Raw genomic sequence first — 17,735 nt, forward strand, 5'->3', positions numbered from 1 at the left:
TTAATCAGAACTGTGGTTTTCAACAGAGTGCGTCGGGAGATTTAATGATTAGAAACATCCAGCTGAAACATAGTGGAAAATACGTTTGTATGGTGAAGACAGAAGTGGATAGCGTAGCATCTGCAGCGGACCTTATCGTACGAGGTAAATTTCAGCTTCAGTTACCATGAATCATATTTTCTAACTTTTTTATACTGTAGATTACAGAAACAACTGATGCAGATTGCAAACCCAATTCACGAATTACTGATGAATGACTGTGAATTATGTCATTCTGCCTTGCAGTTTGGGAGAACTGTAGCTCAGTTTTTAATTGGAAACCTAATTTTTTCCCAGAGAAACTAAGAGCTGGAGGATATAATTTTGACTACACATCTTTTCTCACTGACAGTCCTGCAGATCACTGACAGGAGGGAACTCTGCACTGGCAGCTGTGAGCAAGTTGAATTGCTGCCTCTGCAGACTGAACCATTGGGGTTGGTGACTCCAGAATCCTGCCCAGAATTGGGCAACAGCTGCCACAGCCTTGGAGAGGCTTTGTCCTAGGGACCCGCTGTAGTTTAAAGCTTATAATGCAGGTTTATTCCTTGTCATTCGGAGCTGGAATGTTCACAGCTAAGAACTGTAGATTTCTTTGCTGATATACAGCTGCATTGCAAGAGAAAAGCTTTGGTCTTTGAAAAAGCACATTATATGACTGACACTTACTCAGTATATTTTAAAATATGCCAGATATTTTTAATTGCTGATGTACTGTTAGTTATTTCAGTCTTTGCTAGAGACATTTTTGCCAGGATGCCCAGAAATGGGATTTTCCAGAAGGCAATAGAAATCTTGCCTGACAGAATTGCTGCTCAGGGTGCTGATCAGACGTTGTGCTGAAAAATTGCTCCAGTGCATTGTACAGTAAAGCAGCTGTAGATAACAAATTGGCAGACTGCAGAGATATATTAGTAGATTAAAGGGAACATAGAGGGATCATGCTGAACAAAGGTTCTTGTAAAAAACAAAACCATGCCGCCTGTGCTGCAGTTCAGAGTATTTCAGAATTAGATTATCAGAGTTAAGTTCAGTGAATGTAAAACAATAATTACAAGTGTTCTTATTCCAAGCTGAATTGTTTTCTTCCTCCCACGGCACTGATAAAATGGCAATCCATACTGCTCTGTTAGTGATTTCCAGGGTACTGGCTTTACAAAAGACCATGTGTTTTTCAATCTGATTCTAGGCTTACCTGGGCCCCCTGAACACGTGAAAGTGGATGAAATAACTGATACCACAGCTCAGATCTCCTGGCAAGAAGGCACAGATAATCACAGCCCAGTAACCACTTACACCATACAAGCAAGGACGCCCTTTTCAGTTGGCTGGCAGCGAGTTACAACAGGTAAAACAGAGTCCTTATCACAGGCTGTTGCAATGTTTTTGACCAAGGACACTATATGCTTAGTTTCCTTTTTCTTCTTTCTTTTTGTTTTTAATAGTTCCAGATGTGATCGATGGGAAAACATTCACAACCACAGTAGTGGATTTAAATCCTTGGGTTGAATATGAATTTCGTGTAGTTGCCAGTAACAAAATAGGAGGTGGAGAACCTAGTTTACCCTCAGAAAAAGTAAGAACTGAAGAGGCAGGTTAGTGGGTTCTTTATTTGCTTTTAATTCAAGAATCTTGAATATTAACAAAATAAAGCATTCATATCCTTGGCTCTTTGCAAACAAGCTTGGAAATGACACTGAATATAAAAGCCTGTAACTAGTTTGTTCATGATTTTTCCATTTAGCTGTGGGACAGTTTGTGTTGCATTACTGAACATCACAGAAGCATAACATCTAAATACATTTAAACTGTATTTAGTATGCCAAAGCCTGTCAGTTCAGGCAGAGCTGCAGAGTCTGAGGGCATAAATAGATGGAAAGAGGTTGATTTTGATAGGGTTTTTTCATTCCTAGTGTTTGATCAGTGTACACCTTCCTTGTAATAAGCAGGTGGCTCAGAAGAACACATCAGTTAAAACCCCAGGAGTTTACGTGGAATAAGGCCATTGCCCAATACCTCTGCATAAGTCAACTCGATTATAAAAAAAAATGAAGCAGGCTTGCAGTTTCTAGAAGTTCATAAGCATTAGTGGAATAGTCTGTGAGCTAGTAAGGTTCTTGGAGTGCTCAGTAAAGCACTGTCCTGCCTGGTGGTGGAGAGCAGCAAGGGGAATGCAGGACAGGGCTGGGGTGTTCCATGGCTGCCCACCCTGCCTGCATTTGCAGAAGCAATATAAGTACGGCCGGGTTAACATTATATGATATCATGTCATGTCTTGTACTGACACTGTGTAGACAGCTGTATGTTTCCTTTTCACAGTTCCTGAAATTCCCCCCTCGGAAGTCAGTGGGGGAGGAGGCAGCAGGTCTGAATTGGTCATAACATGGGATGTAAGTTTTCTGGAAAGCAAGTTCCTTCAGAGTATAATTGTTTTCATTTGAACTCTTAAATGATGAATTTCCCTGGCTCCAGCAGCTTCCCAGCTAGGATGTATATGTGCTCAGTAACATTCTGTACTGTGAGCTATGTGCATTTGCCTTCCCTCTGTCATGTGTTAGTGTGCTAGGTGGCAATCAGTAGGGAATTCAGTTAGTTTGAGATTGTTTCTGTTCTCAAACAAATGTTAATGCTAAAAGGGGGCAGGAGGGTGGGAAGAAGAAGGGGTATTGCTCAAAGTCTGAGCTACAGAATTATGCGTTAGAGTGCAAATGAACAGTTCTTGCTTTCCTACCATTAACTCTGGATGTATGTGTTAGCCAATACAATCAGATAGTACTTTATATTATGTATCTTAATGAGTTAAAAATACGTTAGCATTCTGTTACTAACATTGACTACTCTGTGTGGCTATCTAGTCTTTATCACATCAGATGAAATTATAAGCCACTATATAAAGGATTCTGTAAGAGTTGACTCAGTAATTATTCATTTTGTAAGAACTGTGGATTGTGAAATTGAAAAAAACCCAGACGGTAGTTACTGAAGAGTGTTTTAAACCAGGCTGCTTAGTGGAAAACATGGAATATACCTGAAAGATTTACTGAAATGCAAACCTTAAATTAGGTTCAAAGTAACACATTTTGCTCGGCAGTATCAGAGCTAATTTGCTGATGGGCAAGATCCCAAATCCAGTACCAGAATCTGGTTACTATCATGTATGTTTGTCTGTCAGTACTTTCTTTCTGCCAAACATGTTCAGTCCTGGATGTTGTATCACATTTAATGTCCTCTGCTGCTTTTTTCACAGCCCATCCCTGAAGAGTTACAAAATGGAGAAGGATTTGGCTATGTTGTTGCCTTCCGCCCCTTTGGCACCACAACGTGGATACAGACTGTGGTCACCTCTCCTGACACACCAAGATACGTCTTTAGGAATGAAAGCATCCTGCCCTTTTCACCATATGAAGTCAAAGTTGGTGTCTATAACAATAAAGGAGAAGGGCCGTTTAGTTCAGTGACCACTGTTTTTTCAGCTGAAGAAGGTATGTGGATCTGAGTTATCTCCAGACTAATTAAGTTACTTCCAGATATTTAATCTGTTTCATCAGAGAATCCAGCAACAGTTAATAGAAATGAGATCAGTTTGAATACAGATGTTTATTTCCACAGCCACCAGTCCTGCTGATCACCTCTCATTTATTGATTTCTGACTATAGAACCTAGCATAGCACCCTCCGGTGTATCTGCGACCAGTCTGTCATCCTCAGACATTGAGGTTTCCTGGACGGCCATTCCTTGGAAGATGAGTAGTGGAAGGTTACTTGGCTATGAGGTAAGCTCATTTGAAACACACTCCCATTTCTAAAGGAGCCAGTACTTTCTTCCAAGTATCTTTGAAGCCAAAGAACATAGAATGAAATTGAGTTTTGCTTTCTGTGCCGATAGCCATGCGTCTGTCTAACAGTATTTTCAAACTGACATTCTTTCAGAATTAGTTACTTCCAAAGAAACTGTTTAGTCAGGTACAGGTTTCTGTTTCAAAACAGTTTTAACTTGTTTACTTTAAGATGATAAAGTAATGGTTTTCCTCCTGTCACTATTTAATTCAAGCAGCATCTAATAGATCAGTTTCCTTTCTCCTACCGTCACACTGAAAGAGCAGCAAGTGTGAGAAGCAGATGGATAAGAATTTATTTTTTTACAGAGTAAACATTTCTGAACTTTGAATGTATTTCTGCCTTTTTCAGCTGAGAAAAAAAATGCACTTAAAGGAGTCGCAGTGCTGTGGATGAATGGTCCATTCAATGCACGATTTTACATCATTTTTGCTTATATCTACTAGGTTAGGTACTGGAATAATGGTGAAAAAGAAGAATCTTCAAACAGAGTAAAAGCTGCAGGGAATGAGACATCAGTAAGAATAACAGGTTTGAAGAGCAACTTAGCATACTACACAGCTGTCCGTGCTTGCAACAGTGCTGGAGCAGGTCCCTTCAGTGCCACAGTAAATGCTACCACAAAAAAGACACGTAAGTATCTTGAATTTCAAGTGCAGAGAGACATAAAGGTGTGTTAGCACTTGCTGAGAAATGAAAAATAACATGAATTGCATGTGTAAGTGACCTAAATTTTCATACAGACAAGAGGAGGTAGTTACAAAATTGAATTGAGCCCAGGTCTTCTATTTTCTACCCTCTGTGTCTTAAGCAGGATGAGTAAGTAAAACTCAACAGTGCCAGTTGAGCTGAGAGCTGAAGTAAGATCCAGAATTTCTGCATTGAACCTTTATTGTTCTTGTAGTGACTAAAAGAATTTTAAAAGAAAAAAAATATGTTATATGGAGGGAAGAAAAACAGAGACTTCCTGAATTTTTCAGGGTTTTGTAACATATTTGTAAGTTCTCTAGCACATGGCCTTTGAAATGCAATCCTTCATGTCCATTGTTTCCCCTTGAAGACTCACAACTTTACTATTAAGGAGAAATTCAGCTAAAGAACAGATTGTCAAAGGCTACACTAAATGGAAATATTTTCAGTATGCTGTTGTATTGTCATACAGCTCACAATCAGGGTCATGAATCTTGAAGTATTTCAGTCAGACTCGCAAGAGCCTACAACTAAATCTGTCTGAAAGGTCAAATTCCCTGGAATAGTCATTAAAATCCTTCTACCAAAGTAGTTACATCCTCACTATTATGAAATAAGCTATTTGATCAGATATTATTATATGCAAAACCAAGTATCATTCTGTCACAAAGGACTAAATGAATTCAGATTAACTTCTATTATCTAGAGGTTTTATATATATATTATATATATATATATAGAGAGAGAGAGAGATAGATATCTAGGTATGATACCTAGATATCTATATTTGTATCTATAAACTCAGATCTATATCTATATATAGATCTATATACCTATATAGATCTATATATAGATATAGATCTGTAGATATAGATATCTATATCTAGAGTTTATAAAGACATGTATATAAATATATCTCTATATCAACTCTAGATAATGTAAATTAATCTGAGTTAAATCTAGAGTTCTTGTATATATCTAGAGATTATAGAGAGTTTATATAAACTCTAGACGTATATAGATTTTATATATGATAACATATATGTTTATGTATGATAAGTATTCTGTCACTAAGAACTATATGAACTCAGATTAATTTATATTATCTAGAGTTTTTCTATATATATATAAACTCATATCTGGATATCTCTCTATATATCTAGATATCCTCTAGATATAGATATGTACATATATAGATATATCTAGACATGTATAGAGAGTTTATATATGGATATAAAAATGTATATACAAACTTTAGATCATGTAAATTAATCTGAGTTAAATCTAGAATATATATAGAGAGGGAGAGAGTTTTTATATGTATATAAACCCTCTATATATATTTAGAGCTTACATATGGTAACATATATGTTTCTATATGACAACAAGTATCCTTCTAAGGACTAAACAAACTCAGATTAATTTACAGTATCTAGAGTTTATATATATATATAAAAACTCGTATCTAGAGAGATATAGAGAGATATAGAGAGATATAGAGAGATATAGAGAGATATAGAGAGATATAGAGAGATATAGAGAGATATAGAGAGATATAGAGAGATATAGAGAGATATAGAGAGATATAGAGAGATATAGAGAGATATAGAGAGATATAGAGAGATATAGAGAGATATAGAGAGATATAGAGAGATATAGAGAGATATAGAGAGATATAGAGAGATATAGAGAGATATAGAGAGATATAGAGAGATATAGAGAGATATAGAGAGATATAGAGAGATATAGAGAGATATAGAGAGATATAGAGAGATATAGAGAGATATAGAGAGATATAGAGAGATATAGAGAGATATAGAGAGATATAGAGAGATATAGAGAGATATAGAGAGATATAGAGAGATATAGAGAGATATAGAGAGATATAGAGAGATATAGAGAGATATAGAGAGATATAGAGAGATATAGAGAGATATAGAGAGATATAGAGAGATATAGAGAGATATAGAGAGATATAGAGAGATATAGAGAGATATAGAGAGATATAGAGAGATATAGAGAGATATAGAGAGATATAGAGAGATATAGAGAGATATAGAGAGATATAGAGAGATATAGAGAGATATAGAGAGATATAGAGAGATATAGAGAGATATAGAGAGATATAGAGAGATATAGAGAGATATAGAGAGATATAGAGAGATATAGAGAGATATAGAGAGATATAGAGAATCTCTAGAGTTTATAAAAATATATATATCTATATCTTTATATATATCTCTCTATATATATCTCTAGAGTTTATAAAAATATATATATATATAAACTTTAGAGTTTATATATGATAACAAGTATCATTCTGTCACTAAGGACTAAACCAATTATTTTAAATTGTCATGGTTTAAACAAAGTCAGCCATAAACCACACAGCTCATCCACTCAGTCCCCACCTTCTTTCCCTCCCTCTACTCCTGGAGGGACGGAGAGGAGAATCGAAAAGAATGCAACTCCCATGGGTTGAGATAAGAACAGTTTAGAATCTAAGGTATAACACAAACCACTGCTGCTACCACCAATAATAATAATGATAAAGGAAATAACGAAAGGAAAGTATACAACACCTCTACGCCAGCCAACCAATAACTCGCCCCACTCCCCCCAGCCGAGCACCTACCGATACCTCGTCCAACCCTGCAGTCCCTAGCCCTTCTGGGGTAACTCTCCGTTACATCCTGGGCATGACGTGCTGTGGTATGGAATACCTCTTTGGCTAGCTTGGGTCAGGTGTCCTGTCTCTGCTTCCTCCTGGCTTCCCCTCCTCCCTGGCAGAGCATGAGGTTCACGAAGTCCTTGGTCAGACCAAACATTTGAGCAGCAACTGAAAACATCGGTGTTACCAGCCCTGTTCCCAGGCCAAAAAATCAAAACACAGCACTGCACCAGCTACCAAGAAGGAGAAAAATAACTGCTACTGCTGAACCCAGGACACAAATTTTCTAGAGTTTATATATATATATATATATATATATATACGTATATATATATATACACTCATAAATATATCTAGATATAGTTATGCTCCATATATATTTATATATAAACTCTAGATTTAACTGAGATTAATTTACATTATCTAGAGTTTATATATGTTTATATACATATGAGTTTAATGAGTTTATATACACTAGAGATATATATTTAAATCTATATCTATATATATAAACTCTAGATATCTATCTATATATCCATATCTATCTATCTATGTATATAGATATAAAGGTATCTCTAGATATCTAGATATCTCTATATATCTAGAGTTCTTATATATAAATATAGAATTAAATAGAATAAATCTATAATAAATAGAATTAAATCTAGAGTTAATATATAAATATACATGGAACATATGTATATCTATCTATATATGAGCATATATACATAAACTCTAAAAAATTTAAAATAATCGGTTATACATTATACTCTAAATAATGTAAATTAGTCTGAGTTGGTTTAGACCTTAGTGACATAACAATACTTGTTATCATATATAAGCATGTATATGTTATCATATATAAATTCTAGAATGCATATATCTAGAGATTATAGAGATTTATATAGAGAGATTATCTATATATAAACTCTATTTAACTCAGATTAATTTACATATATACAAATATATTAAATATATACATTTATATCTATATATAAACTCTATATTTAACTCAGATTATATATATATAATCTCTAGAAATATACATTCTAGAGTTTATATATAATAACATATATATGCTTATATGATAACAAGTATCATTCCGTCACTAAGGACTAAACCAACTCAGATTAATTTACATTATTTCCAGTATAGAAAGATATGTAAACTCTAGATTTAACTCAGGTTAACTTACATTATCTAGAGTTTTTATATATATAAGCTCTACATATATCTAGATTTCTGTATCTATATAAGCTAGATATATATAGATACACGTATATAAACTCTAGATAATGCAAGTTAATCTGAGTTAAATCTAGAGTTTATATAGATGCATGTATATATATATATGTATAAATTTTAGATAACGTAAATTAATCTGAGTTGGTTTAGTCCTTAGTGACAGAATGATACTTGTTATCATTCTATACAGGCTACAGGCACTGAGTTACCATATTAAGGTTTTGGGGATTTAAAAGAATGACTCATTTCTTTTGAAATTCAGCTTTAATATCTCAGTTTGAAAACTATTCATATACCTTGTAATACTTAATGCTCAGGTGTAAAGTAAAAACCAACTTACTTACATTACAAGAAGTGGCTATTAGTGCATCAAGTTAAATCCTATTTTGTATACAGAACGACTCAAATGCTGCAACAAAAAAATACCTGTGAGTGGTTGTTTGACTTCAGAGTAATTCTTTTGAGTCTCACTCTTAAAAGTTTTGTGTCTTATGAAATATAATCAGGTGGGTTTTGATCTGACTACTAAAGGAAAGAAGGCAGGGAATTACCTGTGGGAAAGAGTTAAGAGGGGAGCGTGGCGGGGGAAAGAGAGAGGGAAAATAAGAACATGCACAGGGTGCTCAAAACCAGTCAGTGTTAAATGCTGAAACCTTCAGCGTCGAAGTGTAGCACAGTCCACCTAAGCAGCAGTTGCCTCCACTAGGTGACAGCAACAGTAAATTGTTTTCCTTAATGCATTTAGAAAAGATTTTAATCGTTGATTGCGTCACTGAAATGACCCATTTTCTGGGAACCCAACTTGAGGCATCTTAAGAGGTTCGTATTAGCCAAGCTTTCAGGAAAGGCAAAGGTAACTTCAAGATATTTTTAAGTGTACAGCCAAAGGCATGCTATACTTGCCTTGAAAATTACAGTCTCGAATAGACTGTTAATGAACAAAAGCACCCAAATAGATGTACTTGGACAAAGCCCACTATTGTTCAAACTGCAGATACAGAAATGGTACAAACTGCATTTCAAAATCATGCCTTCAAGCTGAACAAAAAAAATCTGTCAGATATTTTTTACATTAGAGACAATGTTACAGTAAATCAGCCCTGTGTAGATTTGAATACTCACTAACACTACATTTGTCTAACAAATAATTTATTGTGATGTATTTGCTTATTCTTGGCAATATACTGAAGGTACAAATTGTCTCTTACCATCACTGAGTTTCATTAGTTTGTTCTAATTGATCAGCCACATCTTAAGATAGATACATGCTTTTATCTGGCTGTATTTAATGAAGGATCATCAATGGATAATGCAACTTCAGAAATAACATCTATGTGCCATTCTGGTTTTCTTTCCTTCTGTGGTTTTTTTTTTTTTTTCAATGTAGTCTCTGAATAAGGAAGTTTACAAACTAAGGCTGCCTTTGAGTTGCTTTTGCATCTGACATGCAGTAACAGTCAATTACCTCAACTATTATTTGCTAATAAATCACTGATACCAATTAAATTAAAGTCATGCTTTTATTATATATTTATTTGAAGCACCCAGTCAACCTCCAGGAAACGTTGTGTGGAATGTCACCAACTCCAGAGTAATCCTTAGCTGGGAAGAAGTAAGAGCTATGGAGAATGAGTCTGAAGTGATTGGGTATAAGGTAAGTGAAAACAGACCCAAAAACTGTCTGAAAGCAATCCACAATTTGCTTCTTCTTGTCTCTTTTCAAGGCAGCAAGTTCAGCAGATGCACAATGCCACATCTAAACCACTTCAGTAGCGTCTCCTTTTTATAGATTTTTACATCATGTTCTAACTATGTCTCACAAGCCGTGGCTGTTCTACTATTAGTGGTACACTTAATACCTTCTCCGTACACAAACAAAACTGGGAGCTGCGGGTATAGTTGCCACCTCTTGAGATTCCACTTATCCAGATGATATATAACGCTTGACTGTCACAACATATATAACAATACTTATCACGTGTAACATGCATGTATCCAAGTGTATAATATTTTGAAAGAAACCAAATAAATCCAAAATTTAGGTGATGGGTATAATTCCCATTGCTGGCCAAGTATATTTATTAGTACCACATTTAACAAACTGATACTCTAGACTCTTTTCTTCTTACCTACTGTGAGACATTCTCATCGGCTTGATACATTGTTCCACCTATTGTAGATCTGACTGGCGCAAAAACATACAAGTAATTAAATGTCATACATAAGAGAATAACAAGGATGTTCTTCAAGAGCTGCATACAGTTGGAGCCTACATGATACATTCCTGCATAAAAGAGTTATGCTGAAGATCTGAATACACAGTGTTCTGAGTAGTATGGACAAGAATGACATGTTTACAGCTCAGATGAGCCATCTAGTTTCATAGATGGTAGCTGACCCAAAAAACACACCATGAAGAGTCTCAAACTGCATACTCTGCCTCCCAAGACAATTTCAGGTTCCGTATGTGTAACAAACATTGCTAAGTACACAAGGATAAGCGGAATTTTGATAAAACTGGTTAATTTTACTGAATGTATTTACATAGTCCAGTTACATAGGACACAGAATGCAGTGAAGTTTCATGACAGAATAGTCATTAAGCATCCAACACAGTCTGTAACACTGATTAGTTCCCTCCTTCCCAAACTACATATTGGCGATATGAAGCTGATCTAGATAATGACAGACTGCAAACAGTGGGATAATTTATAGAACAGTACATTAAGGTACTCAACAGAATATATTATTCATTTGTAGTCAGTAGAATCATAGAATGGTTTGGGCTTGAAGGGACCTTAAACCTCATCCATTTCCAGCTCCTCTGCTATAAGCAGTGATGCCTTCCACTAGACCAAGTTGCTCTAAGCCCCATCCAACGCGGCCTTGAACACTATCAGGGATAGGGCAGCCACTGCTTCTCTGGGCAACCTGTGCTAGTGACTCACCGCCTGTTACACTAAATTATTTAATAATAACAATAATAACAACAAAAAAAATTATATAAAATATATAATGAAATAATATATATTGTCATTATACATTGTGTCATTTTTTATTAAAGTTAGAATAAAAGCACTTGATTGATGTTACCTTCTTTCTTTAAATGCAATTCTGCCATAGTATATATGTTTGTTAACCAAAAACCGGATCTTTTCTCTCACCTCATCTCTTTTAAGACTGAAACCTTGTTTCTAAGAAACAAATATAAATTGCAGGGCAGGTCCTACTGGAAGATATGTCACACTACAGCTCTTTGCTTGTATTGCAGGTTTTGTACAGGACCATCAGTCAGAGCAATATGAATGTGCTGAACACAGACAAGACAACAGCTGAACTTGTGCTCCATTTTAATGAAGATTACATTATAGAAGTAAAAGCAACAACAGAGGGTGGAGATGGCACTAGCAGCGATCAGATCCTGATTCCCAGGCTAGCTAGTAGGTTAAAAATGAATCTCTATTATTTTGTTGCTGCTTATATAGGCTCCCTAGCCAATGACAGAACCTCCTCTATACTGCCCACAGTACAGATGCATCTCTGCCTTAGCATAGTGAATCATTACTAAATGTGCAGTTGACACCCAGCAGCTGTCACAGCTTGTCTTTGCAGAAATTCAGTACTTATTGATGGGGAGAAAAAAAGAATACTTGTATGTTGTATGGTAATAAGGTAATAAAAAGAAAAGCAGTTAGCGGTTTTTCATGCACTTACGCATGACAAACTTCCTTCTATTGAACTGGTAAATTATAATGTAAATTGGTATTAAAAACATTAGAAACTTTTACTATTGTTTTTTGTATTACCTTGAAAGTAAGGATCATTTATACAGTTCCAGTGTTTTGCAAGGTATTTCTATAGTTTTACAATATTTACTGTAGTTTTGGTAAATCTATTCTAAATTTTCATTGCTTGTCAAAAATAAAAATATACAATAAAATTTTTGCTTAGTATCTAGAAAGAATAGTAATTTGGCACAGACAAAACTCATGCTTTCATTTAACCCATACCTTTTTCCTTTGTCACAGGTATGGATGCAAGAGGTTCTGGTCCATCCGTCTTGAGTATCTTCAGTGTATCCAGCTTCTTCCCAATGCTATTTTCCTTGACCCTTAATTCAGTGTTGTGATACATTTTCATTTGCTGGGGAAAAAAAAAAAAGGAATGGTTACTACAGAAAAGTGCTTTTTTTAAAAGAAACCTGCAGTGGTTAATGCATGTTTTTCTTCTATCCTGATGTGGTTTTAAATTCTTTGTATTTCACTGTAGGTTGAAGTAAAAATACCATGTAACTTTTAGCAAATCCTTTAAAGAGGAATCTAAAATGCCTTAATACTTGAACCAAAGCAGTTTACATATTACATACTTCAGATACAATGTGAGGGAGAGCAGTGGCACTGTGATCAGAGTTTCAGGGGAGAGTTAGCTCAGTGAGAAACTCCATTTTTGCAGTGACAATGTTTTGGGTACGTTCTGCATTGTTAGGATAACATCATTCTACATACAGAAGATGAAATCAGAGACACAGCGCTTCAATCAGATAGTAACAAACACGTCCACCAAGCAGCTGCTCTTAAGACAGTGTCATAATCCAGTAGGTTTGGATCAGTTTTCCTACTGCCCATTCTATTAGTAATTCTAAATACAGCAAGGAATCAAAGCTGGAAGATAAAGAAAAGTCACATTATGAATGTTGGTTCTGCACAGGCCACGTTGGGATGTCTGAGAGGCAGGGCTTCCACTACTGCTCTTAAGAAATGATTTCACAGTTCTCTGCTTTATCACAGCATATATTTGTGTACCTTTTCAAACACCTAACTTTCCTCTCCATCAATAGATTTTGAAGTTAGTTACTTATATCACCACCTTGTATTTCTTAATTGGGTTCTTTATTCATAACCAAATTCCCCCAACTTCAGAATCATTTTTATTGCCCTTTTCTGAACTCCTGTCAGTGTGTTTCACTAACAAAAGTGCCCAGTTGTGAGCATTACTAAAATGCCGTTGCACCATGGCCTTACAAAAAGGAATTACTACCACCTCCCTACCTTGTCATGTGGTGCTTCCAAATATATGCAGCCCTGAATTATTTTGCTCTTTTGTCTATTGCACCACACTGTAAATGCATCGTTAATTCAGTGTCTCATTCATAACTCCCTTTCCTGATGCTTTTTAACTAATTCAGAATATCCACCTGGTCTGGCACTCTGCACCCTATTAATGTCATATAATTCTAGTAAGTTTGTGGCAATACTGTAGGTTATAATAAAAACACAAGGACACTGCAGGCTTTCTGTTATGGAGAAATCTATGCTTTCTTTCATAGCAATACATTAATGATACATTAAACCTGGTCCATTTGACTTCCATAGTTGTGAATTTAGTCAAATCAGCCTTTGAAACAGCTTTTAGAGAGCTGCCTACGTACATGGCAGAGCACAAGTGTTCATGTGACATAAAACCATATCCTTTTAAAGACTTATCTTTCTTTAAAGTCTCACAGTACTATTACAACACACAGAACTATAAAGGGAGAGAACCAGGATTAATGAAATTACAGTAGCACTATAGAAAAAAAAAACCTTATATGCATTCAAATAGCAAATTACCTTATTAATATCACATCCAGATGGAAATACGTGCTAACTGTTGAAGTAAGCAAGATCTGTATATACTGTACATACATAGTTATAAATGGCTAGTTGCTTTTCAATGTGGCTAACCAGTGATGTTTTCAGACACTTGCAAATGGGGTGGGGGGAGTGGGTGGGAGATGGAAAAACAGGTGTTACTAGTAAGTATATAGTTATGTTTCATGCAACAAAGGGTGACTCTTTCTATTCTTGTTTCACAAAATTCTAGTCCAAGTTCCTGTATTGCCATTTTCATGCAGTTTACATTGTATTAGTTAATTTCTAGTTATATATCTCCATGAGATATGTACCAAGTACCTTGTTTCATATTGAAAAGTTTGAACTTTATCCTTAAACTTCCAGTTGTGTGTGTATCCTATGGTTATCTGTATGCATTTTTTCTATTACTCTAATAAAATATTTATTACATTGAGGGATACTCAAATATTTCGAAGTATTATTGCTTGTTTGGATTCTGTGTTTCCACACATGGGATTTACTGCATCTGAAAATGATACAGCATCTTCATGATATTTCTGCTAACTGGTGCTTCCTGGCAGCATCGGATCTTCTGTTACGGTAGTTTTGCTGCCAAGAGACTAAAATCCCAACCCATATACCCAGGCCTACCTGTACAGAAAGCAGGGCAGGAGGGAGAAGGAAAGTGTAAGGATGTAAATACATCCCGGTCTTGTCCCAGAGGCAGGCACACGGTAGAGACCAAAGGTTGTGTGTGAACTTCTGAGGTTTTCGTCTGCCTGCAGGCTTGTGGCACTGGACAAAAAGCCAGTTCTTTCCCATCTATCCAATCGGGCTGTTTACCATGAAAAAAAATTGTATGTAATTATATTGAAGAGTAAGTTCTTTATAATAATTTATTTAGTGTCTCACTGTCTAGTATTAAATTGTATGGCCTGTTTTTCGCTGCAAATTGCCTATTCCTTTCATACTGCAGCTTCCCATTTTAAAGCCACAGACTTCCTAGCACTAAAACCTTCTCACTGGAAACACAGACAAATCTGAACTCTATATTTCAAGCTTTTAGCGTGTTGCTTCTACCTACCTAATAGGGAGCTGATCCAAATGCTGCAGTAAGGGTTAATAGCAATCTCAACATGTTTACAAGTGTATATGCAAGACAAGTAATTTCTCGAGTAAAGAGAGTTTTACCTTTCAGATGGTTGTGGTGGACACCAGCCTTGCCGTGTTCCCCCCAGTGTTTAGATTAGTCTTCCATTAAGCTGACCTCTCTCTGTTCCATCACTTTATGTTAATTTGGTCAATATTTATTTGTGGTAATAACACAGACTTGATTTTGTAAGTAAAAGTAAGTTGTCACTGGGAAAGGCTAGAAAAAGAGGTGAAGAGCCAGTAAAGGATGAGGGGAGAGGTTCCTGAGCCAGCATGCCATGTGCAGGCTTTTCCAGAGCAGCTTTTGTAACTAACCAAGGTTTGCAATTCAGTCCTGGGGAGGAGAAAGAAAAAGAATCAACACTAATGAAACATGTGAGTAACATCAATCACATGTGTGACTGGAACTGCGGATGGTGGGAGGGTATTTCTGCCATTCTTCTTGTACTTGCACCAAAAATAGCCAACATTTTATCACTTACAATTGCTATTATGCAAAATCCAGTAAGAAAGAACAGTTGGACTGAGTCACAGTTTTTAGGGAAACAAACACTACTGTAAAGTATATTCTTTCCAATACCTCAAAGTGTAGCTGTATTCCTCCACACTGGGCAGTAACACTGAAGGCTCCCAAAGCATGAAGCCAGAAGCTGGGGGTAGTTGGACAGGCAAACCCCAGGACGGATGAGCCAAGCCTTTCTCTGACTCCTGCAGGGTGAGAGGTGCATGCTGCACCCCATAACAGCATCACCACAGAGGCATCCACAGGATTCCTCAGCATCACCACAGAGGCATCCACAGGATTCCTTCCACAAAACCGGGCAACCCACTGGGTGTTTTTTGGACAATGACTCAAACTGTCCTTGTGGAAAGGAGAAGAAATACAGAAGTCCTGCCACCAGCTGGATACACACTCCAAAGAAAAAGGAACTGAAACAGCTTAAAGAAATACTATGCAACTGTGTGTGCCTCCTCTGGAAGCCACAATGGCTTCTGTGGGAAGCCAGTACCAAAGGCGATAGGTGTGCTGTGCTTTAAGACTGGGAGGTCTGGAGGGCTAGGGCTGCTTGTGAGGTTATTTTAAGTTCAAAGTTTCTCATCCTGCACCCCTATTCTCCCAAGATTTGCTTTTCTAAAGGGTTGATTGTGCTTAAAATCTAATTTTTCCATTCTTGCCTGACAACTGTTCATAAGAGGGGTCTCAATGACACCTCCTTGTGCTTCCAAAGTCTGACTTCCTCAGAGGCAGCTGGTATAAGAATTAAAACACCCACACTTTTTATTTGGACAGTTTATCAGATGTGTTGTGAACACACAGGATCCTCTATGAATACAAAATGAGTTAAAAACTAATATCACTTTAGCCCTAAGAAGTATTGGAGATTTACATTTTCTACTTAATTTACCTTCCACTGGTGGAATGCAGACATGGACAGTGCCTGTCAGGTTATATATGTTATGAGGGAGTGCATTAATCTGACAGCTTTCTGTCTGAAATAAGTAACAATGGAATATTGCGAAAATAAAATGAGTTTGTAAACAGGCACTTACTCTCTTAGGAAAAACAACCTCCTCAATTGTTTTATGCTAATGCTTTGAACTCCTGAAAAGCAATAAAAAAGGATACGTTTAGCAGAGATATAACTGAATGTGTGTTAATTCTGTTTTATCAAGCCTGTTTTATAAGAGGCACTGCTTTCAGTCTGATGCATACATATGCAAGCTGCAACATGATGGGGGGTGAAAGTACACCACTTCAGTGTATCTCTTGATACCAGTCCTACCCTCTCAGAGAAGAACTTTCCTGCAAAGACTTCTCAGAGTTCATAGCTGCCTCCCTGGTGTGCATGCAGCCTGCTTCCCACCAGGAAGCAAGATGTGAATCCTATAGAAAGGGATAGATATTTATCTTTTTCCAAATTTAACAGCTATTTCAACTGCCTCAGCAAGCAGACCCTGCCTGCACCCTGTGCATGCAGGAGCTGTTTCTCAGAGGTGCTAGTAATGTCTCACCTTTGGCTTGGAAGTGTTTCCCAGGGTCAGCTAAGGATGTGGACACCTCGATAGTGCCAGTGGGACTGGTCACTGCTGCACCAGTTGGCTGCAGGATGAAGAGCTGCAGCCGACACTTCCTTGGTGGCATCCTCTCCTTCATTCCTCCCACACAGCCGCTGTCTTGCCTCTACTGCTCGCTTCTTCTGACACAGTGGCTCTGACCAGCAGGTAGCATCTCATCTTTCCAAGAGGAATACATGTATCTCTATGAGATAGCTTCAGGGTAGATGTGTCTGTCTGGGCATACACCTGCCACTAAAACAGACTGGCAGTAAAAAATAGCCCCAGGCCCTCACCAATTTTGAGTCTATCTTCATATTTTCCTCTTGCTGACAGTGGTTGTATGTTGCCAGACCACTGACTCTGTCCTTTCTCTTGTTAGGTGCATCAAAACCACTGACTCTGTCCTGCCTCTTGTAGGTGCATCAAAAAGCT

The 17,735-nt window shown here is 36.8% G+C and overlaps 1 protein-coding gene across 4 annotated transcripts in view; it reads left to right on the forward strand.

Annotated features, from left to right (window-relative positions):
- The window catches only part of LOC136018536 (contactin-3-like), a 106,354-nt gene extending 92,125 nt beyond the window's left edge, over positions 1–14,229 (forward strand). For 2 of the 4 annotated variants that reach the window (XM_065687850.1, XM_065687849.1), the window contains exons 12-20: positions 27–144; positions 1,229–1,387; positions 1,485–1,634; positions 2,359–2,429; positions 3,287–3,521; positions 3,696–3,811; positions 4,322–4,508; positions 10,023–10,135; positions 11,753–12,197. In XM_065687850.1, coding sequence (XP_065543922.1) covers positions 27–144; positions 1,229–1,387; positions 1,485–1,634; positions 2,359–2,429; positions 3,287–3,521; positions 3,696–3,811; positions 4,322–4,508; positions 10,023–10,135; positions 11,753–12,049 — 1,446 coding nt within the window. In that variant the 3' untranslated portion in view covers positions 12,050–12,197. Of the gene's footprint in view, positions 1–26; positions 145–1,228; positions 1,388–1,484; positions 1,635–2,358; positions 2,430–3,286; positions 3,522–3,695; positions 3,812–4,321; positions 4,509–10,022; positions 10,136–11,752; positions 12,198–12,509 lie in introns of those variants that run through there. The other 2 variants (XM_065687851.1, XM_065687852.1) reach the window with 2 other exon arrangements.
- Positions 14,230–17,735: the final 3,506 nt, after the last annotated feature.

This window comes from Lathamus discolor, chromosome 7 (assembly GCF_037157495.1).
Source record: "Lathamus discolor isolate bLatDis1 chromosome 7, bLatDis1.hap1, whole genome shotgun sequence".
Classification (NCBI taxonomy): domain Eukaryota; kingdom Metazoa; phylum Chordata; class Aves; order Psittaciformes; family Psittacidae; genus Lathamus; species Lathamus discolor.